Here is a 27,473-nt window from a genome sequence, read left to right on the forward strand (position 1 = left end):
CCTAGGACCCAGCAACGAGCAGGCCCTGAGGAGGGAAGGCGGCCAGCCACTCCTACCTCACCGAGGTCAGCGATCTCCCTCTGCACGTCCTTGTTTGGCACAGTCTGGGCCTTCACTTTGGCCTCCATGACAGAGAGAGATTTCTTCAAGCTTTCTGCTTTCCTGAGGGCCTGGGAGGGGAACAGTTAGAGTTGCAACTTTCAGCTTCAGCAGTCTGTCTTTAAACAACTGTGGCAGACACTGACAGCAGGCTACGGAACAACACATCCCTAGGACACCAGCAGTTTCTTTTCCGTCAGGGAGTAAGTGTTCACAGCCTCACGCCCAAAAGGAGCACCCTCCTCACGCCTGGCCGGTAGGAAGGCTGCACTAACTCGGCTTCAAGGGGTAACCAAGAACTCAAGAGTCAGGAGCCCTTCTCACCCCATGAAATGGTCACCTCTCAGGCTTCAGCACACGTCAGACACAAGCTACAGTCCCCACCCCGAGAGCAGCTGTCCCCATACTCCATGCATTTCAAACTAGGCGCATACCCCCAGACAGATGTGGGTAAGTGCTGGGGGCGCTAGAAGCCACAGCGAAACTATGGCTTGTCCTCCTAGACACAGCTATGTTACCAGGTAGAAAGCAAGATTTACATATACTTTTTAAGATTAAACATAAGATAGCTATGAAATCTTGCACACTAGTGGCTTTCTTCTGCCAGGCAGGATAACTAGAGGACATCTGGGGATAGCCCTGTACTTCCGCTTCTGACTACAGCAGTCACACAACCATCTGCACTATGGATTCGCAGACCAGGCTCCTCTTGTCTTGTTCAAATAAGTCACAGACCAGCCTGATCTGCTCACCTTCTGGGCTTCGGCACCTGTGACAGCCACAATCCTCCGGATGCCCTTGGCAATAGCTTCTTCACTCACAATCACAAAAGCTCCCGCGTGACTTGAATTCTGCAGGTGCCTGATGGCAGAACACAAAATCTGTGATGAGGAAGCACAGTTGCCCTGGTTCCCACTGCACCCAGGGAGCCTTTGGCTCTACAGCCCTCAGCTGTCCAAGGTAAGATGCTCCAAAGGAAGCTCACTCAGGGTGACAGTGGGAAAGGCCCTTCATGTTTAAGGGAGTTCCAGAATCCAGCTCTGGCCAGGAAAGGGAAGACAAGGCCTGGGGCTGAGAGCACTGTGACACTGAGCGAGACACTACACCTTTCTCATGTGTAGGACGGGGGTAATGCTCTCTCACAGGGCTATTGAGATCGAATCAAAGTGCTCTATAGCTCTATGGAATGAAAGTGCTCTAATGCCCAGTACAATACTACTGCTGGTGGGCTCTACATTCATTCATGTTTTTGGTTCTCTGTGGTGGGACATAAGCTATATTCTTCTATCCCAGCTCACTGGCTGAGGATATTGGCAATTACCTTTGAAATCTTACCACAACCCCTTAAACAAATAGGTTTTATTCCCAGTTGCTCAGAGAACCTCAGAAGCTCATTAACTCAGTTATTCTGTGAGGGTGGCATAAAGTCATTGAAAGCTGTTTTCCTGTGCTCTAAAGAGTGCTGTGCAGAGTGAAGGCAGAAGTGGGACTCATTTGAAGGCCCGATTCAGCTGGGCAGAGGGAGGCCTGGTACCCGGTCCCCCAGATCCCTACCCCACCCTCCCCACACTCATCTGTCTGCCTGAGGCCTGCAGGAGGCCCTGGAATGGGCTCTATCATTGCCTTAAGAATGTTTTCACCAGGCTTCCACCGGAAGCAAGGATTTGCCAGGCCACCATGACCATCCCAAAAAGACCCCATGGAGGTTTCAAGTGCTATGGAGGAATCCAAGTTGGCTGAAATAAGTGGCTGTCCCGAACCAAACCGAGCTGGGCCTACTGTGGGGCCCAACTCAAGGGCTCTGACACAATGGAGTAAATCCCCAGATGCTGTTCAAGCTGGCAAAGGGAGCTAAATGAGGTCCCAGGAATGAAAAGGGGCTACAGCCAGATCAGGAGCTTGGTGAATACTCCATGGTCTTGCTGAATCCTAAATTCCCAGGCTAAGAATCCTGATTCTTGTTGGGCTCAGCCCAGGGAACAAGAAAGATTATGTGGTAAGTGCTGCCTTCTCCTAGAAAGAACATTTTGTCACAAACCAGAGAATGTTAACATCAGACTCGAACACCAGAAGGCCAAGGTTCTTGGGAATGCTATGTGCCAACTGCACTTCTGAGAACTTCGTTTCAACCTTAGATAAATGAGAGTTGGTCTAGTACGCACACCCTCTAAGGGTAATACTGGTGCCCCCTTGACTGCTCCCCCCGAGATACTCACGTTCCCCCACAGAACTCAACAGAAGTGAGGGAGCCAGCAGGGCCAGAGGGGTCGTCCAGCAGCTCAGACACTGGGACCCCAATGGAGACGACTCGCACAGGGTCAGGATAGGTTTCATCAAACACAGCCCGCAGGCCCTGGATGGCTTTAGCTGCTGCCAGGGGACAATCCTGGGTATAGACGGGCTGCAAGGGAAGAAGACAAGGAAAAAAGCTGGGGAAAGGTCTCTGGAGGTGCAGCAGGAAGCACCAGGGAGGGTATGGTCTTGCAGGCAGGACTCTGCGTTTCTAATCCCAGCTCTGCCTGTCACGTGCCCTGAACCTCCTGAAAGAAGGCACCAAAATAGGAATTCCCAACAAAAATTTTGTTAAACTGTGAATTAAATCTTATGCGAATGCATCGTATGTAAAACAGACATAATTAAAGAGCTCTGGTTGTCCTAAGCAGGGGGTGGAGCAAAGACCGCTCTCCTCCTCCTCCTCAGAGGCCCTAAGGCCCCTCCACTGAACACCATCACGGCCCTACCCAGCACAGTTTGAGAATCACCGCTTTAAGCAAATCCGTGTGCGGGACGGAAGATGGTACGACGGGGTAAGAGCACGTGGGCTGCTGAAGCTCCGTGGATAGAGCGTGATGGTGCAAGGAGTGAGGTTTGTGACCCAAGAGCTTACACGTAACACGTAATCCAACCTACCTTGGCTGCCTCGATCATCTCGTTAGCAATCTCCTCCACCCGCTTGATCTGTTGGGTGGACATGGCTCCCTTGGCAGTGAAGTCAAACCGAAGGCGGTCAGGAGCCACCAGGGAACCTCTCTGGTCGGCTTCCCCAAGCACAGAGCGCAGGGCAAAGTTCAGAATGTGGGTAGCCGTGTGGTTGCTCATGACAGGTCTCCGTCGGGGCTGCAAAGGGCAGAGTCGGCTGGTGGAGAGGTCTGTAAGACTGCTAGTCGTCCCCCAATACCTGCTCTCCCCTTCTTCTCAGGTCCTAGAATTTTTAATTGCACACATGGCTTCCTAGAATAAAGATTGTATTTCCCAGCTTCCGTTGGGGCTAAGTATGGCTAAGTGACTAAGTTCTCATCAATGGTTTGTAAGTAGAAGTGACAGATACCCCTAAAGGGAAAGGACAAGCCCTTCTCTTCCTCTTTCTCCCTGCCTAGAACAGGATTTGGCCAACTATGGCTTATGAGCCAAATCAGGCCTAGCATTCATTTTTATAAGTAGGTTTATTAGGACACAGCCACACCTATGTGTGTACATACTGTCCATGGTGCTTTGGGGCCACAACGGTGGAGTTGAGTAGTTGTGATAAGAGATTGTATGGTCTAAAATTCCAAAAATATTTACTATCTGGCCCTTTACAAAAAAGTGCCAATCCCTGGCCTAGAAAATGGATCTGACAGTTATCTTCTTAGACAACGAAATCAAGGGCAACACCCCAGGAATGATGGCAGAGCCACAAGCAAGGAAAAGCTGGGCCCAATGACGTGGGGCAGAGCCTCTGTGTTGACTTGGACTTTTAAGTGAGAAACACATTTCTATCTTGTTTTAAGCTACTGTTATTTTGGAGCTCTGTCACACGCAACAGATCTATTTCTTAATTATATAAGGTCCTTGGCTTCTGAAGAAGTATTTGAGGTGAACCTGGAGAAAGACAATCTATGAAGACAAGCCTAAAGGTTCTCAAAAGAAATCACTGTGGTCTGATATGGGAATGCATACATTTAACTCTCAGTTACATCCCTCATAAAATTTACTCTTGCACTCTACTTATAATAGCCTATTTATTATTTTACTTGGGAGTGACAATGACAATGGACCAATTTAAAGCCAAGGAGGAAATGAATTTTCACAATGTACAGTAAGTGTATCAAATCAGTATGATGTACAGTCATGTGCTGCATTACGGACTGCGTACATGGCAGTGGTGATATACCACAGAGCCTAGGTGTGTAGTACGCTATACCATCTAAACCGTGGAAATACACTGTGATGCTCACACAATGAAGAAATAAATCACCTAACAATGCATGTCCCAGAACATAACCCTGTCATTAAGCGGCATGTGACCATACTTTAAATATCATACAATTTTATGTCAATTGTGCCTCAATAAAGCTGAGATTCTTTTTTTAAAAAAAAAAAAAGGTAATTACTAACCAGATCCAGTGCTGACGCGCAAAAAGCAACTCACCTCGTCAATAAACAGCCGGACCTGGTCCCCCACTTTCAAGCTGCCGTAGATTGTTCCTATATGCAGCACGTACCCTCCTCGCACCTGAGTGTTCTTCACCGTAAACTCAGTTTTCTAAACGGAGTCGAAGAGATCAATAAACAAATCCACGTATATGTACATACACACACGTACACATAAATTCTCTCTAGATATATGAATAATACACACACACGCACATTCTCTAACACTCTCCTTACTGGTGTGCATGTTTATACATATACACCGTTAATACCATCATATGTCATAAATACACACGTACCATTATGTGTACATTTACCAACATACACACATACCACTTTATGTATGTACACATATATCTAACTAGGGCATCCATCCACAGAGTTGGCAGTGGCAGAGCTAGAGGCTGAGTTTCTGACAAGGATGTCGACCCTTCAGAGAGGTGCCTCTCCTTATTTATGAGGAAAGTATGGAGGAACCGAGGATCAGTCTACGCAGCCTGGCCGCTAGGATCCTGCTACGAGGGGACCTAATGGCCATGAAGGCAACACGGTGTAATAAGCAGCTCTCTCAGCTTCAGAAACACTGACCGTGGAACACAGCCCAAAGATCAGTCGTGTCTGCTCCCCAAAGCCTGGAGTGCTGAGACACCCGGAAAAGCTACCTGATTCCACGCCTAGCCCTTTGTCAGACCCCTGCTCTGGCTAAAGGAAGAACTGTCGGCTCACGTCTTCACTGCTGTCATCAACCTTCACCAGGTAGCCTTCATCGTAGATCTGACCCCCTTGCTCAGCATAGAAACAGGTCTTGTCCAGCACCACTCCACACTCCTGGCCCGTGGACACTTCTTCTATGAAGGTCTTATCCCTGCGCAGAGCCATCACCGTAGCCACTGCACTCTCGAACGCTGCACGGGACGGGGAGAACAGGGTCCATGGCTTCGTTCACACATTCTTAGCTGGCTTCTGTTGGATTCTATTTCTCAAACTCTCTTTCGGGCCTAATTATCTCATTTTATTTTGGAAGCAAATCCACGAGACTCCAAAAAAAGGTTTAACACTCTGGTTTTCCAGCAGAGAATGCAACACTCAGTAGGGTGCCCAAATTGTCTCAGTTTGCTTGGGACACAGGGGTTTCCCAGGATGCAAGGTCAACACTGAGACAGTTACTGGAAAACTGAGCTACTGAGCAGAAACTTGGTGAATCTGATAAGTAGGTCTTTAAGAGTAGCAATAAATTCCCTATTTCAAGCTCAGTTCACCAAGGGTATATATACTCTTTTGTGGGCTGGCTCGGAGAGATCGTTATCTCTGGTGAAGCACAAAGGCAAAAACATGTATTGACTGTTTATTCCTCTTGATTCTTCTTAACTTTCGAATGGTACTATCTATAATACCAAAATTCAACAGCCAGTGTAGATTGGATCAATGTCAATTTCCTGGTTTCCTGTAAGATGTTACAATGAGGGGAAACTGGGTGGAGAGTACAAGGAATCCTCTTGTAAACTTTTTAAAATAAAATAAATAAACTTCCTGTGAATCTCTAATGATTTCAAAATAAAGAGTTGAGAAAATCAATCGCCAAGGGTCTCTATGCGTATAAAATTACACAGCATGACTTAAAGCCCTACAGGAGAGGCTGCCATAGATACCCCTGGAACCTAACCTGGAGGCTCACCTCTTGAAATACCCCCACGTGAAGACAGTCACATACCGTAGCTCCCACTGGAGTCCGAATGGTAGTTATATTTTGGGGAATCATCCGTGGCCTCCAGGCTCTTTTCCCGGAGCTCTTCAATAGCATAAATGTCCAGCATAATGTGGTCTTCCCCGCCAGCTCCCTTGCCCTGTGACTTCAGCTGCCGGTAAAAGAAATAAGCATAGTTACCCTAATGTAGAAGAAAAAGAACTCTGAAGAGCTCAGAACTGCTAAACTATGCCCCATGTGAAACTCTAGAACAGGCTTTTTCAGTCTCAGCACTACTGACATTTGGGGCCAGGTAACTCTTCGTTGTGTGGAGGCTGTCTCGTGTACTGTAGGATGCTGAACAGCATCCCTGGCCGCTACCCACTAGATGCTAGTAGCATCCTGCCCCAGTAGTGAAAACCAAAAATGTTTTCAGACGTTATTGCCAAATGTCCCCTCAAAGGCCAAAATGCCCCCAGTTGGGATCCACAGGTCTAGGGAAAAACAGAATGTCTAAGACCTTAATGGAAGGATACCTGCTTGCTTTGCAGCCAAGTCCTGCCTTGGTAGGTGCTGGGTTTCCTACTCACGCCCCAAACTATTTACCTGGGCCATCTTCCTCTCTTCTTCAAAGCCATCCATATCTACCACCAGGCCCTTCTCCTCAGCAATCAGTCCAGTAAGATCCACTGGAAAGCCGTAGGTGTCATAAAGGAGCCAAGCAGTGTCCCCTGCACAGCACAGAGGAATTGTGTCAGGTAGCATGGGTGGCCCCCTTCTTTTCCACCCCGAGCCCTTCCCAGGAGGACGCCGACAGTCACGGAAGGCATTAAGGAGACAAGGTAAGTCAGTATTGGTGCTGTGCGCTTGTCAGAATATCCACCAAACATTTTGGAAACGACTTAGAGGAAGCACGAGACGTCTCCTAGAAAAGTTCCGTTTCTTAATTTAAACAAGTGTGTTCAGTTTGTGAAACTTCATCAGGTTTTCCTCTTGTACATTTATTGTGGTAAGAAAAAAAAAACTTTCAGAATTATTTTTCCTTTCTGGTAAAAAACAAAGCGAGTTGCAAAAACCAATATATGCTATATGTTCCCATTTTTGCTTGAAAACACACACACACACACACACACACACACACACACACACAAAATTTGTATGCAAATAGAGAAAAGTCCTGAATTTATCAAGCTCTCAAGAGCTGTTACCTCTGAGAAATGTTTGGGAAAGAGGACTTTCACTTTTACTTCTGTGCTGTTGTGTGAATACTTTACCATAATAATGTATTTTATAATTTTAATATAAACCTCATTTTACACAAAAAGCAGTTTAACCAAGCTACGCTCAGCCTTTGGAGACATGGGAGTCTACAGTCAGTTTGTGAAAACAGGGCTTGCCTCTTCCAGCAAGATGAAACAGCCCGGATGGAGAAAGGAGGAAACTGGTCCTTACCAGGAATGGTCTTGCTGTCTCCCAGACTCTGAATTTTCCTGTCCAGGATGCGACGTCCTCTGCTGAGAGTCTTGAGAAACTGTACTTCTTCTTCATTAATAATGTCCTTCACCATATCTGGGTCCTTCTTTAACTCGGGAAATGCATCTCCCTGGCAAAAAAGCAGAGATGTGGGCCCAATAAAGCCAGGGACTAGTCCAGGACCCCTCTAAAAATTCTCATGAACGGTATGCTATCGCCTGCCCTAGCCCTCTAAGGTGTGTGCTTTAGTATAGAAGCAGCGAGCCAGGAGAGAGACTTACCAGGGACTGGACGACAACATCTACTAGCGTAGCAAAGAAACCCTTGCTGGCGTTGAGTTTCTCGTGGGAATATCGAACAGCTCGGCGGAGAATCCGTCTCAGCACATACCTGTAAGAGGCAGAACCCGATCTCCTGCTAAACAACATTTCCTGCTGAGTGTTTTGTAGTTCTTTGGAATTTGACATAAAGCAATGTGGTCAACTTTTTATTTCTTGTTCGGAGACTTTATCCTATGACTGCTTATTTTTGCATTCCCCGAGGTCATTAACATGAACTCCAGCATAAAACTCATTTGTAGGAACATACCTACAAATACACATTGATGATGACCCAGGGTAACACCAGTTTGTTGTCCTGACTGAGAGATGAAGGCAGGAAGTACAGAGCAGATAGTGGACCTGATGCTCACGATCCCAGGCCCTGCCTGTCAATACTGAAGTTGCCCGGGGCTAGTCAATACTTACCCCTACCCTGTCCCCTTACCCTGTCCCTGCCAACAGTCTATCAATCCTTATCATCTTGTACTTAGCAGCAAAGATTAAAATACTGACAACTCTTTAGTATGAGCTAAACTCCCTTCATCCCTAAAAAAATAAAGGTTCCCTCCAACTACCTAGAAGACAGAGAAAAAATAATAAAGTATAGCTTAAAGTCATAGAGTCATAAAGCTCATGGTGTCGTAAAGCTCAACACTGCCCCATGTATAACATACTTACCCCCGCCCTGTGTTGTCAGGTCGGCCGCCATCAGCCAGTGCCACAGTGATGGTCCGAGCATGGTCAGCCAGCACCCGGTAGGCCATGTCGATCCCATCAGCATCTTCAGCACCAACTTTGCCAGTGTATGGTCGAGCCCCTGTGCCCTACAGATAGATTCAGGAGGCGGTTCATCAGGAAGCAGCCTTTTTGGCGTTGCCTTGCCCTAGGAGATTCCAAAAGGACTGAGGGGGCACTGGGAGAAAGGATGACCCTCTTGCCAGATCTTATAACCCCAAGAAAGGTCAGAGTAGTGAGAGTAAAGAGCCTCCAGCCAGCCCCTTTCACTCAACAAATCACAGTGCCTTGTGCCTAGAGCCTCGTGTTATTGATAACAAAGTTGGCGTACGGTCACATGTGCCCTCAGCTGGCAAAGCATCTGGTTATTCTATCTTTGACAGCACTGCTAAGAGTCCAGCCTGGAACCTCCCACAGAAGTTTGCAATATTTACAAAAGGACTAGTACCTTCTGAATGGCTTCAAAGTAAGGGACAAAAAGGTCAGTGTCATAGTTGGACATCTTATTCTGCAGCACAGAGACCAGTCTCTCCAGGCCCATCCCTGTGTCAATGCTTTTTTTAGGAAGAGGTTTCAGAATTCCATCAGTTTCCCTGCATGATCCAGAGAAAGAGTAAGTTGAAACAAGGACTCAGGCTGCCACCTCTCCCTGCTGGTTAAAACTCATTTCATAGCAGTTTGCAGGCTGTGGCTATTTGCCATTTGCCTCTGCCTGATTTGGTGGAAGGAGGGAGGTGGAAGAGAAAGAGAAGGCGAAGAACTCTGAGATCCATTTAGGAGTGAGGCAAAACTTCAAGGAAAAGAGCTTTAAAACAGCAGTCCAAATTATAGCAAAAGTAACATTACAGGAATAGCCCTCGAGCAGGTATCATGGGGAATAAAACTAGTTTATAAAAGAATAGGCCCAGCCCTGACCCAGAGATCATAGGGAAAACTTGAGACATAAAATTTAAAGAAGGTGCCACAGGATTCCATGATGCCTTTAGTGCCTGCTTTATCACTGCTGCACTGTCCCCAGAGACGAGGATGAGAAGACAGCCATGCGATCTGAGCTCCTCTTTCTCCACTCAGCTCGAGGGAAGGTGCTGCTCTTGGCAGGAATGGTTCAGGACCCCAAGGCCACCTGTTATATTGGATGAATACAAGGTTCCAAATCTCCAGCACATTGGGGTCATCCTGGTTGACAAGATGCGCAGCATCCCGACCACCAATCCGGTCATAGTGGATTTCACTGCAGGGACCACACGGGCCCGTGTCACCCATCTCCCAGAAGTTATCCTTCATGTTGCCAGGGAGGATTTTGGTGTCATCCAGTCTGCACACAGCAAAAAAGAAAAGCCCAGTTAGAGACACTGACAAGGATTCAGCTCACACTTGCATCCACCGCAAAAGGAGATCCTTACGAATTCTTAGAACGATGGCCCACTCTTTGGCAATTACTAATGCTAAGTCTGCATACGAATCCTGCTAAAGAGGCAAAACATAATTCTTCTCAAGAATGATAGCAATAGAATACGAAATATACATACGCTCCGATCATAACTAAATAAAAATATGCAAAGATACAAGTAAAGCCTAGAAACAAAAGTGAAAAAGTTTATGCTGAATAGGACCAAAATTTAAGCAAATACTTTCTTCGCAAATGATCCTTCATTTTAAAAAAATGACTACGTTATATGACAGTATATGTGTTAAAAGAAACTGCTGATTATTTAAAGTCACCTCTCAGTACTGCAATTTAGTCTTTTACCTTAACATGATATCAAAAACAATTTAAAAAGATTAAAACATTGAGTTTTAACAGTTGATTCTGCTGAAAGTTGCTGGATAATAAAACACTCAAAAAAGATCGCGCTTACTTAATAAACAAAGCAGAGACATACGTGAAGCCAAGTAAAACAAGATTCAAAAAGCCAAGATTAGTATTTAAGTTTCACACGTTACCACCCAAAATGTACATTTAGACTATAGAGTCTAAACAGCTAGCGGTTTCAGACCAAGTACAAAGGGAAGCTGGACTGGAATAACACATCTGAAATAAAAGTAAAAAAACACAAAAAACAAAAAACAGAGAACCGGCACTGCTTAAATGTACTAACAAGCTACACACTAAAGGATAAGAAAGTAAAAAGAACAAAAAGATGAGACAAGGACACAATGGGCATCTCAGCTGCCCACAGGGCTCAGCACCCCACGGTCAGATTCCTTTCTGCGCCACTTCATGAATTCTATTCAGTTCAAAGCACAGAACACATAGCTCATCTATCATGTTACCTTTTGTGCTACGTGATTTTACTTTAGAATTATAGTATAAAAATTCTTCCCTTGTCCTAGACCTGTTTGACACCATTACATTTCCATAAGAAATAAACTGGTTTCATATAAAGAATACCACTTGGTTGAAAAAGACACCACACATATACACCGAAACACGAAAAAGGCCTGGAAGGTTATATGTATATATGGAGAATTAAACTATCGACAATAGTTAATCTTAGATATCTTCTACTTCCTGTTTTCACATTTCTATATAGCTTGAATTTTTTACAACATATGCATTATAATGCATAATTTCTAAAAATACATAAAAAAGAAAAAAATGACAAAGACTTGTTGGCTTTCAAAAACAAAATGATTACACAATGAATGTACCAAAGGGCAGTAACTTCCAGTCACCCCCACCTCTGTCTCAAAATGCACACCCCAAAATGAGAAATGGCAACGCACTCCAAGACATAAGAGCCCACTCTGGCACTAAATTTAGAAGTCATTTTATTCCTCCATGCTGAGCTGCATCTTACCCCAGGTCTTGCCAGATCTGTTTGCACTCCAAGTCTGGTTCTAAGCCAGCTGCTTCATCCCCACCAAAGTAAGTAACGTAAAGTCTTTCAACAGGAATGCCAAACTCTTGGGTGAGAAGTTCCAGAGCCATCTTACATGCCAATTCCTTCAGAAAGAACAAAAAGAAAGATGTGGAACATGGCTGCAGGTACATCAGATAATCACACACTGGCAGGAAAAGACCACACACAAATGGTTCAGTTTGTGATCTTATTAGCCCAGAATAAAGAAATTGATCAGAGGCAGGCTAGTTTATTCTACTATTTAGTATGGGTATAAAAAGTCCAGATCCTGGGAACGTGGATATAAAATCATTATCTTCAGTTCTATCATTATCATTAGAACTCAGCTGAATTCAGGATCAACTTATGCAAGAAATCTAAATATGAACTGAAATCATCAAATTATAGGTACTGCTTTCAGGAAGTCACAGAATTAATAAATGCCCTTCATTCCTGAATCTCCTAAATGATGATATTTCATACTTTAAAACAAACAAAATTAGACCCCACTTCCCTCAGTGGTAATGACTGTTTTGCTCAAAACCCCAACAGATCTTTGAGCTTACCTTAAAGTAATCTCCAAAAGACCAGGAGCCCAACATCTCAAAGAAGGTGTGATGATAGACATCTTTGCCCACATCGTCCAGGTCATTGTGTTTTCCCCCAGCCCGGATGCATTTCTGGGTATTGGCAGCTCTGCTCAGCTTTGCCATAGGGTGAGATGGGTCAATGGTATTCAAGAAGATGGGTTTGAACTAAAAAAGGGAACATTTCAATTTTTAAAGAGCTGCAGGTACATCAGGTGATCACACACTGGCAGGAAGAGACCGCATACAAACTGTTCGGTTTGTGATTTTATTATCCCAGAATAAAGAAATTGATCAGAGGCAGGTGGCCCTACAAGGCTGCAGCAGAGACAGCCTATCTTGGAGCAGCTTCTCCCTGGTCCTAGTTCTCTAATGGTCCCCACCACTGTCAGTGACATCACCCACACAGGGGAAAGGCCTGCCAGACCTGAGATAATAGCCAGAGGTGGAGGTAGACCTGTTCGACACCATTTGCAACCTGTACTTTCTCGCAAGTTTTTTTTAACAGTTGGAGCTTATAGCATCTTTCTGGAAGAACTAATTCTAAAACTGATGTGCTGACTTGGTAGTAAAAATGATAAGGAAGAAAACATCTGAGACCTATTAAGGGAGGAATATCAGCACACCCTGGTGAATGATTAGATGTGTAGTGAGGTAATATAATCTCGCTCTGAGGATTGATCAAGTTATACTTTGACCTATCGATGTTCTTTGTGTAACTTTGCCTTATTTTTCCCACTAGGCCTGTCCCATTTGGTAACTGCTAGCCATGTGTGAATATGTAAAATTAAATTAAAATGAAAAATGAAAAATTCTGGTCCTCATTCACATTAGATCAATAATTACCCAAGGCTGGTGGCTGCCATAGTGGGCAGCACAAATATAGAACAATTCGTACCACTGCAGAGAGTTCCACTGGACAATCCTGTGCTAGACCATGAATTCCTTAAAACTATCTTACTTATCTCTATGTATCCAGCACCTAGCATAGTACCTGAAAAGGAGCAGACGCCTCACAAATGCTATTTTTTTTTAAAAAAGCAAACAAAAAAGTCAAAGTATTTCTGATTAAGAGGTAATTTAGCACAAAAGCTAAGCAAATGACTGCCTGGGTTCAAATCCACATTCTAGCATTTATCAGCTATGTGAACTTAGGCAATTTACTTGCACTTTCGGTGGCTCAATAGGATGGTATAAAGTGAGAATTAAATGAGTTAATCTATGTAAAAGCTGTAGAACAGTGCCTGGTACACAGTAAGTGCTACGTGCAGGGTAACTGTCATCGCTATTCAGAGAACATTTATGAACATTGGGCTCCCATGGTTCTTCTGCCAACATAGTCAGCATTTGTGAGAGAAGACAAGCCAGTGCCTAGTTATACCTGAACATAACATTCCCAGCATTCTAGAAAATCCATCACCTTGAAAGAGTCAACCTAAAATTAGTGCCCCCAATTCCAGGTGCATGCAAAAAGACTCATACATATGACTGAAAACATTTTTATAATTCCATAGTTAATGTTACACAAGGGGAAAAATGTTCCCACTGTCTCTAATTTTCCGTGCCAGAAAAAAGACTTAAGAGAAAACATAATGTCAACTTATCCTAGAGTGAGGTGCATCCTAAAGGATGGCGAGTCCACTGGGCTAAGCGGGGCTTGAAGAGAAGAGCTAAAGGAAAACCCTGAGGGTACCATCGAACCCGAAGCCACTTCCAGTACAGAATCAGCCTGAATCAGTACGTCACAGACATACTGAAAACTCCAACTCCTTTGTAAGCCTGTGATTTTCTCCCATTATTTCAAGAGAAAATTCTTTCTCTAACAATAAAACTTTCAAATATCTTTTATAGTTCAACCACTCCAAACACAAATCCTACTAATAAAGTTTCTTCAGCAGTGGATCTAGATTGGCATTGGTGGCAATAAGCTTCAAGAGAGGTTAAAAAAAAAAAAAAATCAATAAAACTGTGCTTGGCCTAGAGTGGACAAAAGCAAAGCTTTGAAAGAACCCTGAAGAACTGACTAGTTTTATAAAGAAAAAAAACAAACATAATGATGAGCTAAAAGAGAATAGCAATAGTGAAGTTAACAAATCTCTCAGGGCTCAGCAAGATTAACTCAGCTTTGGATTCTAATAAAACATAGCTTTTTTTGTTAAGAGAAAAAAGGCAAAACTTCTCGAGAGGCATACATGTTTTATCTGTGGATATCAGGGTCTCTCATCACAATTAAAAATAGTAACAGGTCATGTTTGACTACCTACTCAAATAATGTGCAAAACACCTTTAATGCATTACTTTATTTACTCCTTACTGCAACCTAAAGGCAAGCACTATTATTATTCCTCAATACACAGACAAAGAAACAGAGCTTCAACCACACAAAGTCAGTCTTGTAATATCACGAAGTGAATGACAGAGCCAGGATTCTGTCTGACTCCAGGGGCTCTGCTTTTATCACCGCTCTGTTGCCTCTTATGTGGATAAAGAGCTAAGAGAAAGAGAAAAAAAAACCCTTACCTGGTTCATGCCCGCATTGGCAAAGAGCAAAGTGGGATCATCCAGTGGGATGGTAGCAGACGAGTGAACATAGGTGTGCTCATTTCTCTTGAAGAAATCTATAAATCGCTGCCGGATTTCACTTGCTGTGAGGATTGAGTCCATCTTAAAAGTAACCCCACAGAACTAATCGAAGAAAAAAAATGAAGGAAAATTAGGGGACTTGTAACTAAAAAATAAGTAGACATTACACAAGATTCCTGGTTTCTCGGGCCAAGTCAAAGCAGCACATGGGTACGCAGTTTGATCCTAAAATCTCTATGTTGTAATGTCCAAGGCTAAAATCATCATCGAAGCAAAACATGTGGCACCAGCAGAGAGCAGCCCCATCTGCTCTACCTTCCCATGCCAACCTCAATAGAGTCCATACATCATCACACCAAGTACAGCAGGAAGTGGTTTCTTCATGAATTCGTTCATTCCAAAATATGTATGGAGCACCTATTCTGTGCCAGGCCCTGAGTCAGGAATTAGGAAATGGGAATAAAAATGCTCACAATTTATAGTCCAGCAGAGAAGCCCACTGGAGGCTCAGGAGACCTGAGTTCCAGTCCTAGATCCAATCCTTAAGGGAGTTACTTCACTGCACCAACAAAAGAGGTGCCCACACCAAATGAACTCAGGGCCCTGCCAGCTCTGTGTTAATCTACATGCCCAGAACTGTGAAAAGTCCCATTATCCCCAAAGCCAAGGTCTCTAGGTTTGGCCTGACATCCTGGGGAGGCTGCTGTCAGCAGCAGTGGACCTGCGGATGGGCCTATCTGCACAAGGGACCGCCTGCAAGTAGCAGGAATGTACCTACCTCCACCTAGCCTCAGCACCCCCAGAACCACAACTGGTAAACAGCTGCCTTCCCAGCGATTACTAGGGAGTCAGGATACTATAGCCACACTGAGGAGGTGGAGCTCAGTCAGTGAAAGAGAAAGGGGATCAGACGAGAGGGAAATTAGGGAATCAAACAACTTTATTTCCTAATTTCAAAGCCCTTTCACAGACATTACGATTTCGCTGAGAGGCAGGTTGGGGAGAAGGGACAGGACTTGGTGGAGGGTACCAACCAATGGCATGGTGCTGTACCACCATGCAGCACTGGGTGCCGAGAAAAATGAGAACTTTCTCATTCACAACATTATCTGTCTCTAGAATCCTTAACCCAACTCTAAACCTTAAATAAGTCATTTTGTCGTTTTGTTCTCTTTTTTTGTTAAAAAGTAATGTCTACTCTGTCTACTCCACCTGGGGGAGTGAGAAGGTTGTGAGGCTCAAAAGCCATTCTATATTAGAAAGCAATTTATAAACCGGAAAGCCCTAAAAACACAGAATGGATACTATTACTTTAAGTCCCTTAGCTCAAAGTTTTCTTCTTTCCTTCTTATGTTAAACAAGGAAAAAAAAAAAAAATCTGAACTGTTCTAAATTATAGCAGGCAGAGAGTAAGAGAAAGAGCAGTCAGTTTGTTAATAGCTGGGGGCCAGCTAACAAGACTGCTCACATTCCTGAGTGTATGTTGGAACTCTGAATTAAATTCCAAGAAGATAGTTCTATGATTAGCTCAATGAGAGAACAGCCAGTCAACCACCAAAATCCCAGCAGCCTTGCTTCTTGTTTACTCGTGAACTCTCCGGAATGTTGCCCACCACAAATCCAAAGGGGCAAATACGTGAGGACTCTGCGCCTATCCCAGCCCGGCTTCACCTTCTCCCACTCCCTTTATCTACATAAATTCCTTCAAAACGACTTACATCTTTCTCCCTCACCCCTCCACCACCGCCATGATGGGGGTAGGGGGGACACATTGCCTTTTCCACCTGGCACCACGGCTGGTGGTCCCGCCCCAGGACCTGGTCTTTTTTTCTTGCTAGCAATGGCCCAATAAACCCTTTCTTTTTAAAAGACTTTCCGCTGTGGATGTTAAACTTTTTGCTTGACATAAGGAAAATACAATAAAGAAAGACGTATTCAATGAAGACACTCTGACTCTCAGACTTATGTGTAACCAAAATTTCGACTGATTTATTCACAGTTCAATCGACTCATTATTCAAACGAAAGCCCTTTTGGTAAAAAGATGGTGAAACATCGGCTGATAAAGCCAAAGGGCTGACTAAAATTCCCACAGATGAAGACTTTGTGTCCATGCTAAGGAGTCAGGGCTAGAGTTTTAGAAACTATGTCACATCACGTTCTTCCTCATCCCTTCTCATCATAGCTCTCGATGAATCTCAATAATGAATTTACGTTGTCTACGGCCATGCCACCCTGACCAAGCCCGATCCTGTCTGATCTTGGAAGCCTATGCAGAGTCGGGCCTGGTTAGTACTTGGATGGGAGACCACCTAGGAAGACCAGGTGCTGTAGGTGTAAATAAATAAATAAACAAATAAATAATGAATTTACAGTGGTAATTCTGAGTGGCTCCATTATAGCTGTTTCACAATGGGCACTGCTCCTCCTCTAAATGGGCTGTGTGAGGCACATAAGCAGTTAAATTCCAATACGTGAATTTTCCATTTTTGCTTATTCATTCAACCAACTGAATACATACTATGGTACCAGGAACCAAGGTGAATGAGACTATGTCCTTAATAGGGAGAAAGTCAGATACAGAAATAACTGCAGTATGATGTATAAGAATCCACGATGTTGACCATAATAAGCCCAATAAAGGCTGGGACTATTAAAAGCTGTCACCACCATCACTCATTCATCTATTCAATATAAATGAACAGGCAGGCTGTATGGGATACAGAGGAGGCACAAAGGAGGGACCTCGGATTCTGCTTCCCAGCAGGAGCTGTAAAGGTCTTGAGTAACTTAAATCACACTGGCCTTTGGGTTTACCTTTCAACACACTTTTCATTTGCCAGGTAAACTGTCTACCCTACTCCCACTCTTGCCCATTTCCTAGTTAATTTCTCATTTTTGATATCTCAATTTCAAAAAGACTTAAGGAAGCCTTTTCCTTCTTGATCGGATTCTATTTTAGTCTCAAAGCCCCAGGTGTCTTCCTTCATAATTTCATGCATTCGATGGCTTGTTTAATGTCCATCTCCCCAGCAGGCTTTAAGTTCCATCCCAGTGGGAATCATGACTCTTTTTTGCTCATCACTATAAGTATATCCTCAGTATCTGGTGCAGGGGTTGCTAACAAAGTATTTCATGGTGAGGTATTTATCCTTTCATACACTGAATGAACTTAAAGCACACCAGGAACTGCAGACTGTCTGAAAAAGTAATAGCTGAACATTATGGGGCACGGAAAGTGCTTCCCAGTTGAGCGTGGACCAGTTATTTAGCTAATTTTAAGAATTTGGGGAATCCCATTCTTCTTGACTACCCTCCTCCACCTTCCGCCAGTCCCTGGGAGGTTAAAACCAGAGGAGTAAAGCTTCCCAAGGTCTTGGTCCTCAACAAGACCACTCGAAGCTGTTCTACTCCCAACGCTCCGGCTGCCGTGTCGCCAGGCGGCTGCCTCGGCCTCGGCCCCGGCCCCGGCCCCGGCCCCCGCCCCGGCTCGGGCTCCAGCACAGGGTCCGGTTCCAGAGGCCTCGTGAGGCCTGGCCCAAGGACCCGCTGTGGCCCCTGTGCTTTCATACCCCGGGCCCAGTCGCTCTTGCAGAGCTGCAGAGCTTTCCGAGATTTTCCCGCTTCTCCCGAACGTCGCCACCCCTCATTCCCCCACTCAGAGCCCACCGCCAGTAGACCGTAGTTACCTGTTCCCGCAGACTCGCAGATGCACCCGCCCGAAGCCAAGACCGGTCTTGACCGGCACCGCCCGGTCCAATCAGAGCGCGCCGATGGAAAGTGCCCCGCCGCGCCTTACCTCTACGAGACATTATTGGTCAACAAACATGCCAATAAACCCGAGCTTCTTAGTCGGTTTCTGGGAAGGCAGCTCTAAATTGGCTGATGCAATGGTAGGGAAAGAAGGGACGGGGTACGTCACATGGCAGGGTAGGATGCGAACTCCTGAAGGCTGACATTTTGGTTTCCATGTGCAAGGTCCTAATAGTTGACATAGTTAATAAGAGGAAACGGTGACATGAATTTGGTAGAGATCACAGCTTTTGGTATACAGTTCTGTTCATTTTAGGTACAAAATGGTATGAAGACCCGAAAGATTCTGATATATTGTGCCAATGGATACACTTGTCCTTGTCAGACCTTGGATATAGTGTGAAAGAAGTTACTTAATCATTGAAGGACAATTGATTTGGCATCTGGCCTTCGATTTGAAAAATAATAGTTAACATTTATATGCAAGGCACTGTATTAAACATTTTACGTAGATTATTTCATTTAATTTTTAAACCATATGAGGCCGGTCTACTGGCATGCCCTTTTTACTGATGAGGTAAACTGCCTTTCTGAAGTTCACAATGAAGAGTAAATTGCAGAGCCAGGATCCAACCCCCACATCTGTTTAGCTCCAAAGCCCATACTCTTAACCTACATCACCCGATATATCAAAATACATGGGTATAAAATTGTGCTGCTGGTCATAACAGAGTTAAAGATGTTGCAGAAAAGAAATACCTTTTTATGTAAAATAACATCCTATACAAATAAAAGATCGAGTTCAAAAGCAAGTAAAAAATAAATCACCTGAATTAACTTCCCAATTCACAGCAGTTCAATAATAATTACCATCACACCCAACATTTCTTGAGCATGTCATATGCGGCAGGAACTGATCTAAGCTTTTGATCCTTATAATGAGTTACTATTATTATCTGCTTTTAACACTGAGAAAAGTGAGGCACTAAGGTTAAGACAGCTAAGAGTAAAACCAAGAAAGATAAGTGTTTGTTCTGATCCAAATGGGCCCCAAAATATTAGGCATATTTAGTCTAAACAATTTGAGAAATGGGTCAGACTTATGTGCCACCACAGTTAAAATGGAAAGCCAAAATTGTACAAATTATGCTTTCAAAATAAAGTAACATAAGTCTCAATAACCTTGCTGTGTTGCTAGACTTGCTGCTGTTAGGATAGCATCCTCAATAATGAAAGAATTAGAGACAGATTTAAAAAAAATTTTTTTTTTCATTCACCCAGTGGAACATGAAGACAAATAATAATTAAGGCCCCAAAGTCACATTCTTCCGAACATGAATTTTCTACATGAATTATTCAGATAATTACCCAGTTCTCTATGATATTTTCTTCTTGTAGATAATATCGACTGCACAATAAAAGGAAAGTTATCTTAATGCAACATGCAAATTGCATATTTTAGGAAACTTCTAACTTGTTCTGGGCTAAGCAAATAGGCCTTTTGGTAAGAGTGAGCGCTATACATAAGGCTTGCTCTACAGCAGACCATTGGTAGAACTTCACCTTGGGGCATGAGCAAGATAACAGGAGCTCAAGAAAGCACAACTGAAATACTTAGTTTTGGAAAGACATAGCCCTAGTCAATGGCCATGCCACCCTGAACAAGCCTGATCCAGTCTGATCTCAGAAGCTAAGCAGGGTCGGGGCCTGGTTAGTACTTAGATGGGAGACCACCTAGGAAGACCAGGTTCTGTATAGGCATAAAAAATAAAAAAAATAAGGGATTGTAAGATGACAAGATCCTTGCAATCTGTGAGGTCAACCAAGGGTTGCCTCACCTAAAACAAACAAACAACAACAAAAAAAACATAGCCCTAGATTCTAACTCTCCCATGGCACCTAAGCTACCGTTAGCATCTGTAGACTTAGAATGTTATCAGACAGAATGGGGTTGACCGAATAATTGTTTTGAGACCATACAGTGCTGTATGAATCACCTGGGATCTTAAAAATGAAGATCCAGACTTAGTAGGTCTGAAGTGGGGCCTGAGATGCCACAGTTCTAATGGGCTCCCAGGTGTTGTCTATGTTGCTGGGAGATCACATTGGAGTAGCAATGGCCCAAACTGGAGAATGAGCTTTTTCACCATTCTGTTCAAAGACAAAGATTAAAAAGTTTTCTCTATGGGGTGGGGGTGCATTCTTCATCTATTTGTTCACCAAATGAGTGCCTATTATGCGTTAGCCCCGGAAGATCAACATTAAAGAAAGAGTGGACTGCTCTGCCCTCATGGAGTTCCCGGCCTAGCCAGGGAGCGCGATACAGTAAGTAAAAAATGACAAAACTCACACAAAGGCGCCCCCTGCTGGAGCCTCAACTCGGCCATTTGCCCCAAGGTACGTGGGCGCGCTGATTGGCTGGTGGGACTTGCTTCCAGGCCTCAGCGAATGAGGCTCAGGTGGCCGTTGGTAGAGGTAACTGCCCTGCTGAGAGGCGATGGCTGGGGCTGCTGGCAGAGTACGAGGTTGTGTCCTGGGCCGCTTTCCGCTTGCTCTGCCCGTGGGCGACGTGAGTATCTCGGAGGATAGAAATGAGACCTTTTTTCCCCCACATTTAGGCATCTTCCTTGCCTCCACCCTTGGGAGGAGGGCAGACATAATAATAATAGCTAATATTTATTGAGCCTTCGCCATAGGCTAGGCACTGGACCGATGGCCTTAACGTTGTGATCTCGTTGAATCCTCGAACTATGGGAAGGATACTTAGCATGATTTCAGAGGAGGCGGAGGTTGCCTAAAGTCACGGTGGGAGTAAATGCAGGAGGCTGAATTCAAATCTGGATGCTCCTATTCCCCAGTCCTCTCTCACACTCCACTTTGGATACCAGATTCCTCCGTAACAGGAGCCTCACTTTGTGTAGGTGTGGGAGGTGGACATAGAAGAGTCTAGAATCCTGAAGCTTATTTTTAAGTTTTTTTTTTTTTTTAATAGAAAAAGCATCACATGTAAAAGCATTTGTAGGAAGGATGAACACCAAATTCAAGAGAGCTATTGTCTCTTGGGATGGCTATGCCGGAGGCTTCAATTAAGTCTTAAGCGTTTTATTTCTTAAGCCCTGAGGTAGGAACCTAGATGTTCATTACATCATTACCTTTCTTGTTCATCCGAAATACAATTTTAAGAGGAAAACATGGCTCATGGAAAATAAATTTCAGAGTATAAAGAGTACACAATGAAAAGGAAGCCTCTCCCACCCCAAATTTCTAGAGCCCCTCACTATAAGCAGCCACTGTTATCAATTTTGAGTGTATCTTAAACATTTTGTATAGTGGGTATAAGCATATATGTGAGTTTGTTTTTGTTTTGCATAAGTGGATTCTAGTATATACAGTCTGGCACCTTTGATGATTTATTTTTTAACCTCATTAAGCTTTTTTTTTTTTTTTTTAAGTCATTAACCTCCTTTAGCTCTGTGATGAGTATAATTTCTCTGGCAAAATATTCCCAAGGTTGCTTTTGACATGATGAGATGTAGGTCACGGCTTCTCAGCTGTGTGTTTGCCTTTTTCTTTTTGCATGTCCTCCCCTGTAGGACCCAAAATAATCTTCCCCAAATTAACTTCCTAAAGGTGCAGGAGGAAAAGAATCATGGCACATAAAGAAATGCCAGGAACTGTCTTATCATTTTCCAAACATTTTTACTCATACTCTCCAGGTAGAATTCCACATCCAGTTCACTACTTCTTGAAATTAATTTATTATAGTGGAATATTGGCAAGTGAGAGATGTGGGGATTCATTTTCTTAGGTTGCAGGAAAATGCCCAGCTTTTTTCTAGTGAAATAGCAAGGAGAGAGAAGCTTGTATGGTTCCTGTTTGGGGAAAACATCTGTCACATTTAATCCTTATTTTTACTTCCTCTAAAAGCACAAGATATTTTCGCCTTTTAAAAAATTCTCCCAGTCACACAACCCTTACATGGGAGAGCTGGGATTTTAGGCACAGTTAACTTCAAAAATCATACCAGATGTGGAAGCGTTCCCTGGAGTGAACGCATATGCTCATAAAGCGTCATCCACCTCCTACCAGCCTCTTCATCCCTGGCTCTTGTCCATCCCCACAGAAACGCTGTGTCTGTTCAATTCCCCAAATATCCTTGCTCTTTCTTGTCTGGAATTCCCTACCTGGAACACATTTCCCTAGCACCTTCCTTGAGTCTTTTTCAAGGTGAAATTCTTATGAGTGGTGTTGCCACATAGTCTGTGGGACATATTTTTAACCCATGTTTGAGAGGGCTGATTCCCAACACCCTACCAACACCTGGACATTTGAAATTACCAACCTGAAAAATGAGAAAAAAGATCTGCTTGTTTCAGTGTGCTTTTTGGTGACTACCTGAAATGAATGGTTTTGTGTTTCGATATATTCAAACTACATGAGCTGCTTCTATGCCACTGTGCTGGGCGGGAATGTGGTTTTTGCTCTTCGGTTGCAGAGCAGTTAACAAGAGCTTAGGCACTTTAAGATAACTACTTCAGCCTGCGGTTCTGGATGTTGGATAAGAAAGCGTGAGCTAAGCAGGAGGTGAGGGTGGGGGTCTGAAAGCGACAGAAGCGACAGCCCCAAGGGGCCCAGGGCCGGCGCGGACTCAGACGTCACTGCGGCGCGCCGTTTCCGGTCCCCAGCACCGGAGCGAATGACTTCCCCCTCGGTGGGGCCGGAACCGGGCTCACCGCAACCCCCCGGAGCCCACGATCGCGCGGTGACAGCCGGCGAGTCCGCCAGCACCAGCGTCCCACCCGCGCCTGGGACCATGGCCACCGACTCGTGGGCCCTGGCGGTGGACGAGCAGGAAGCGGCGGCCGAGTCGGTGAGTTGTCTTCAGCCGTAAAAGGGTCAGAGGGCCAGTTCTGGCCGGGGATCAGATACCTGGGAAAGGACACTCCCTGGGTTGGTCAGGGCCGGGATGCGGTGAGGGCGGGGATGGAGCCTGGACCCTGAGCTGGCTTTGTTTACCCGCTTCCCAGGCTTCTCAGGTTACATAAGCGCGGGTGAGTGCTCCCATCGCTAAAGAGCCCAGCTCAGCTGCCTGCCTGTCCTCCTGGAATCCGGACTGATCGTAGATTGCACTCACCACCCTGGATTGTAATCACTTTTGTAGGTGTCATTTTCCACCTCTTGATTCTGAGGTTCTGGGCTAAAGGACCATGGGTCGCTCGTATCTGTGTTTCCTCAGCTTGCTTAGTGATGCTGGCAGTCAGTAAATCCTCTCCTGATCTGCTTAACTTTGTTCTGGGCCTAACACCTAGTCAGTGAGGTATGTGTTAAACATTACTATGTAGAATTAATTTCTCTCACCTAGACATTCTGATAGTGCTTTGAACTTGTTAGTACTTATTTCTGTGAATTCCTAGAGAACAAGGACTTTGTCTTATTTTATCTTACAACTGATAAAAAATAAGTGATATACACATAAGTCAAAGAATCAATAGTTTTATATACTGGTTCCCACTACCACCAAATTTTTTCTTCCCCAGAGACAACTACTGTTTCTCTTGAAACTGATTTACAGTATTGAGCTTCTTGTTCCCTAAGTCACATGCTTGTTTTGCTACTTCCTGAATTTGCAGTTTTCAGTATTTATTGATTTTGACTCTTCACCTTCTTTTCCCCAGCACGCATGCACACCTTCCCATTCCCTATCTTTTTATCATATTGTAGTTTTAGTTAGATCAGTATTTCAAGTTTATATTATTATAACATTGAACATTTTTACTTTCCTATAAAACTTTTTGTTTTTTTCTTGGAATTTATAATTGCCTTGTGTTTTTGTTTTGTGTTTTGTATTTATCACCAATTCAACCCTAAATTCTTTGCTAGTTGTCTAAGCTTATCTCAGGATGTACAGACATATCAAGTATTCTATCAGTTCAATCTTTCCCAGGTCTGTTAGCCTTGCTTCATACTGGACTAGTTCCTCCTGTGTTTGCAGCACAGCTGATTTGGGGGATGGAGAACAGAGTAAATTTCCCTTTGCCTTCATTCCAGGGTTTCCTCTTCTCTTCTCTTGTATTGGCTCTCCTTTCTGTATTCCTTCTCTTCATTTTTCTTGATTTGGTGGAGCCATCCATCAGCTTTCTGGAGGTATACAGGAAGTAAACTTTTTTATTGCATTTTCCCAAAATATCTTATTATGTCTCATCCTCGCTTAATAGTGTGAGTGTAGAATTATAGGTTGGAAATTATTTTCCTGCCAAATTTTAAAGGCATTTTTTTCCATTTCCTTTTTAGATTTCTATATTTGTTGTTGAGATGCCTGAGACCATTCTGATTCCAGCAGTGACCTGTTTTTCCCTTTCTTGGAGAATCGTCTGTTTATTTCCATTATTCAGAAAATTCATGATGATGTGTCTTGGTAGGGGTCTGTGATAGGGGAGCCTGTATTCATACATTTTACCGAGCACTGGGTGGGTCCCTTTCAGTCTGGCAAATTCTTATCTTTCAGTTATGGGAAATATTCTTGAAATTTTTCCTTGTTGATTTCTCCCCCTTTTGTTTGTTACTTCATTCCCATTTTCAAGAACTCTTATTAGTTGAATGTTGAATCTTTTAGACTGGCCCTCTAATTTTTTTAAGTCAAGCTTATTTTGAGGTATAATTTTTTGTTTATTACGGTGACATTGGTTAATGAAATCCAGTAAGTTTCAAGTGTACAATTCAGCAGTAAGGCATATATATATATATATATTGCATTGTATGTTTACTACTCATAGTTAGATTTCTTTCTGTCACTACATATTTGACCCCTTTTACTCCATCTACCTCTCCCCTCCCCACCCCACCCTTTGGTAACCACTAGTCTATTGTCCATGTCCATGAGTCTCTGTTTGTCCTGAGGTATAATTTTTATATAGTAAAACTTACCCCTGTTCCGTGAATTTTGACAGAGCCATCCAGTTGTGTAACAACCACCAAAATCAAAATATGGAACATCTCTACCACCCCCAAAAAGTTCCCTCAGACTTTTTGCAGTTATGCCCTTCTCCCTACCCTTCTCTGGCAACTGCTCATTTTTTTTCTGTCAATATAGTTTTACCTTTTCCAAAATATCATATAAATGGAATCAGACGTGACCTTTTGGAAAAAATCTAGCCTCTTTCACTTAGCATAATACATTTGAGATTCGACCTTATTGTTATATGTATTAATAGTTTCATCCTTTTTATTGCCGAGTAAGTAGTATTCCATTATATGGATATACCACAGTTTGCTTATTCTTTTGTTGATGGACATTTGGGTATTTTTCAGTTTTTGGCAATTATGAATAAAGCTACTATCTGCATTAGGATACAGATATTTGTATGGACTTAAGCTTACAAGTCTCTTCGGTAAATACCTAATAGGAGATTTACTGGGCTATATGTTAAGAGTATGTTTAACTTTATAAATTAGTTTATGCCAAACTGTTTTCCAAAGTGTCTATACCAATTTGTATTCCCACCAGCGATAATATGAGAACTATAGTTGCTCCACATCCTCACCAGCACAGCATGGCTGTTTTTTTACTCCATTCTAATAGGTGTATAGTGGTATCTCACTGTGGTTTTAATTTACATTTTCCCTAATGACTATAGATGTTTAGAATCTTTTCATGTGCTTATGTCCTATCCATACGACTTCTTTGAAGTGGCTTTTCAAACCTTTTGCCCATTTTAAAAATCAGATTGTTTTCTTGTCATTAAGTTGGGAGAGTTCTTTATCTGTTCTGGATATAAGTCCTTTATCAGATTTGTGGTTTGCAGATACAGTAGTCCAAGGGGGATGCTTTCCATGATCCCCAGGGGATTCTTGAAACTGCAGATAGTACCAAACCCTATATATACTGTTTTTTCCTGTACATTCATACCTATGATAAAGTTTATATTTTATGCAGAGTAAGAGATTAACAACAATAACATAATAAAGTAGAACGATTATAATATACTGTAATAAATGTTATATGAATATGGTTTCTCTCTCAAAATATCTTATTGTACTGTACATACAACATGGACACACTAGACAAAGCAATGTTTCGAGGGACAGAGCAGGACTATATGAGACTTCATCATGCTACTCAGAATGGCATGTAATTTAAAACTTAATGGTTTGTTTCTATAACTTTCCATTTAATATTTTCAGACCACAGTTGACTCTGGGTAACTGAAACCATGATGAAAACTTCTCAGATGTCTGTAATTCTTAATTGTCTACTCATATTTAAGAGCGGGTGACTGAAAAGATAAGTGGAAGCTCTAAACACATGAATGGGGCTTGTCAATTCTGACCTTAACTGTATCTCTTTAGTGTCCTGAGAACATTCCTTCTGACTGGCCAGATTTTGCTAAGAGGGATCCTCAAATTTCCTGCCTGGAGGTCAAAGTCTGACTCCGTGTTAGTATTCAGGGATTTGAATGGAAGGGGAAGGTGGATGTCTCAGCACTCAGTATCTATGTTTCCACTTAATGCTGCTATTTTCATCATGGCATCCCCTCCCTCCACTGTGGCTTTTACCTTATTCATCTCACCATTTCTCATGCCTAGCCTAACAGGCACTGTTAATTGAGTAAATGAGCTGTAGTCTTGTTTTTCCATTAACATGGCTCTGTCAGAAAGAAAGTTTTGGACATGCACTCTCAATATATACATATCTATTTAGAAATTTCACACTATACTATTTTGCTAAATATGTACATTTTAAACATACACAAAAGCAATAAAAGCTGAGAAAGATAAATGTTTTATAGTACTTTGTGCTGGCTTTATACTTTCATTAGCTAATATCTCAAGGCATACTATATACTTAGGAAAAAACATATCATTAGCCATTGTAGATATGAAAATGTATTTCAAATAGTTTTGAATTTATTTATTTATTTATGGTTTTAAATTTTTTAACTAACTTCTCATCAGGTCAGATTGTCATTCTTTTAACCTATCACTAT

At 43.1% G+C, this 27,473-nt stretch overlaps 2 protein-coding genes and 2 pseudogenes across 5 annotated transcripts in view; 3 read left to right on the plus strand and 1 right to left on the minus strand.

Moving 5' to 3' along the window:
* Positions 1-18,540, minus strand: part of AARS (alanyl-tRNA synthetase) — a 22,596-nt gene extending 4,056 nt beyond the window's left edge. The window contains exons 1-17 of one of the 3 annotated variants that reach the window (XM_011380633.2): positions 18,426-18,540; positions 14,675-14,839; positions 12,134-12,322; positions 11,526-11,671; positions 9,848-10,039; positions 9,173-9,317; positions 8,668-8,813; positions 7,951-8,059; positions 7,649-7,799; positions 6,803-6,927; positions 6,224-6,368; positions 5,239-5,417; positions 4,511-4,624; positions 3,010-3,216; positions 2,316-2,500; positions 852-960; positions 57-170 (exon numbers count right to left, since the gene is read on the minus strand). In XM_011380633.2, coding sequence (XP_011378935.1) covers positions 57-170; positions 852-960; positions 2,316-2,500; positions 3,010-3,216; positions 4,511-4,624; positions 5,239-5,417; positions 6,224-6,368; positions 6,803-6,927; positions 7,649-7,799; positions 7,951-8,059; positions 8,668-8,813; positions 9,173-9,317; positions 9,848-10,039; positions 11,526-11,671; positions 12,134-12,322; positions 14,675-14,818 — 2,400 coding nt within the window. In that variant the 5' untranslated portion in view covers positions 14,819-14,839; positions 18,426-18,540. Of the gene's footprint in view, positions 1-8; positions 171-851; positions 961-2,315; positions 2,501-3,009; positions 3,217-4,510; positions 4,625-5,238; positions 5,418-6,223; positions 6,369-6,802; positions 6,928-7,648; positions 7,800-7,950; positions 8,060-8,667; positions 8,814-9,172; positions 9,318-9,847; positions 10,040-11,525; positions 11,672-12,133; positions 12,323-14,674; positions 14,840-15,093; positions 15,178-18,425 lie in introns of those variants that run through there. The other 2 variants (XM_011380634.2, XM_023523653.1) reach the window with 2 other exon arrangements.
* LOC111731810 lies at positions 16,954-17,073 on the plus strand (annotated as a pseudogene).
* Positions 18,541-20,128: 1,588 nt separating the features above from the next.
* On the plus strand, positions 20,129-20,248 carry LOC111731807 (annotated as a pseudogene).
* A 2,909-nt stretch (positions 20,249-23,157) lies between these two features.
* The window catches only part of DDX19B (DEAD-box helicase 19B), a 49,691-nt gene continuing 45,375 nt past the window's right edge, over positions 23,158-27,473 (plus strand). The window contains exon 1 of one of the 2 annotated variants that reach the window (XM_011380635.2): positions 23,158-23,359. In XM_011380635.2, coding sequence (XP_011378937.1) covers positions 23,186-23,359 — 174 coding nt within the window. In that variant the 5' untranslated portion in view covers positions 23,158-23,185. The remainder of the gene's footprint in view (positions 23,360-27,473) is intronic. The other variant, XM_011380636.2, reaches the window with a different exon arrangement.

The sequence above is a fragment of the Pteropus vampyrus genome, unplaced genomic scaffold, assembly GCF_000151845.1.
Source record: "Pteropus vampyrus isolate Shadow unplaced genomic scaffold, Pvam_2.0 Scaffold399, whole genome shotgun sequence".
Lineage (NCBI taxonomy): Eukaryota > Metazoa > Chordata > Mammalia > Chiroptera > Pteropodidae > Pteropus > Pteropus vampyrus.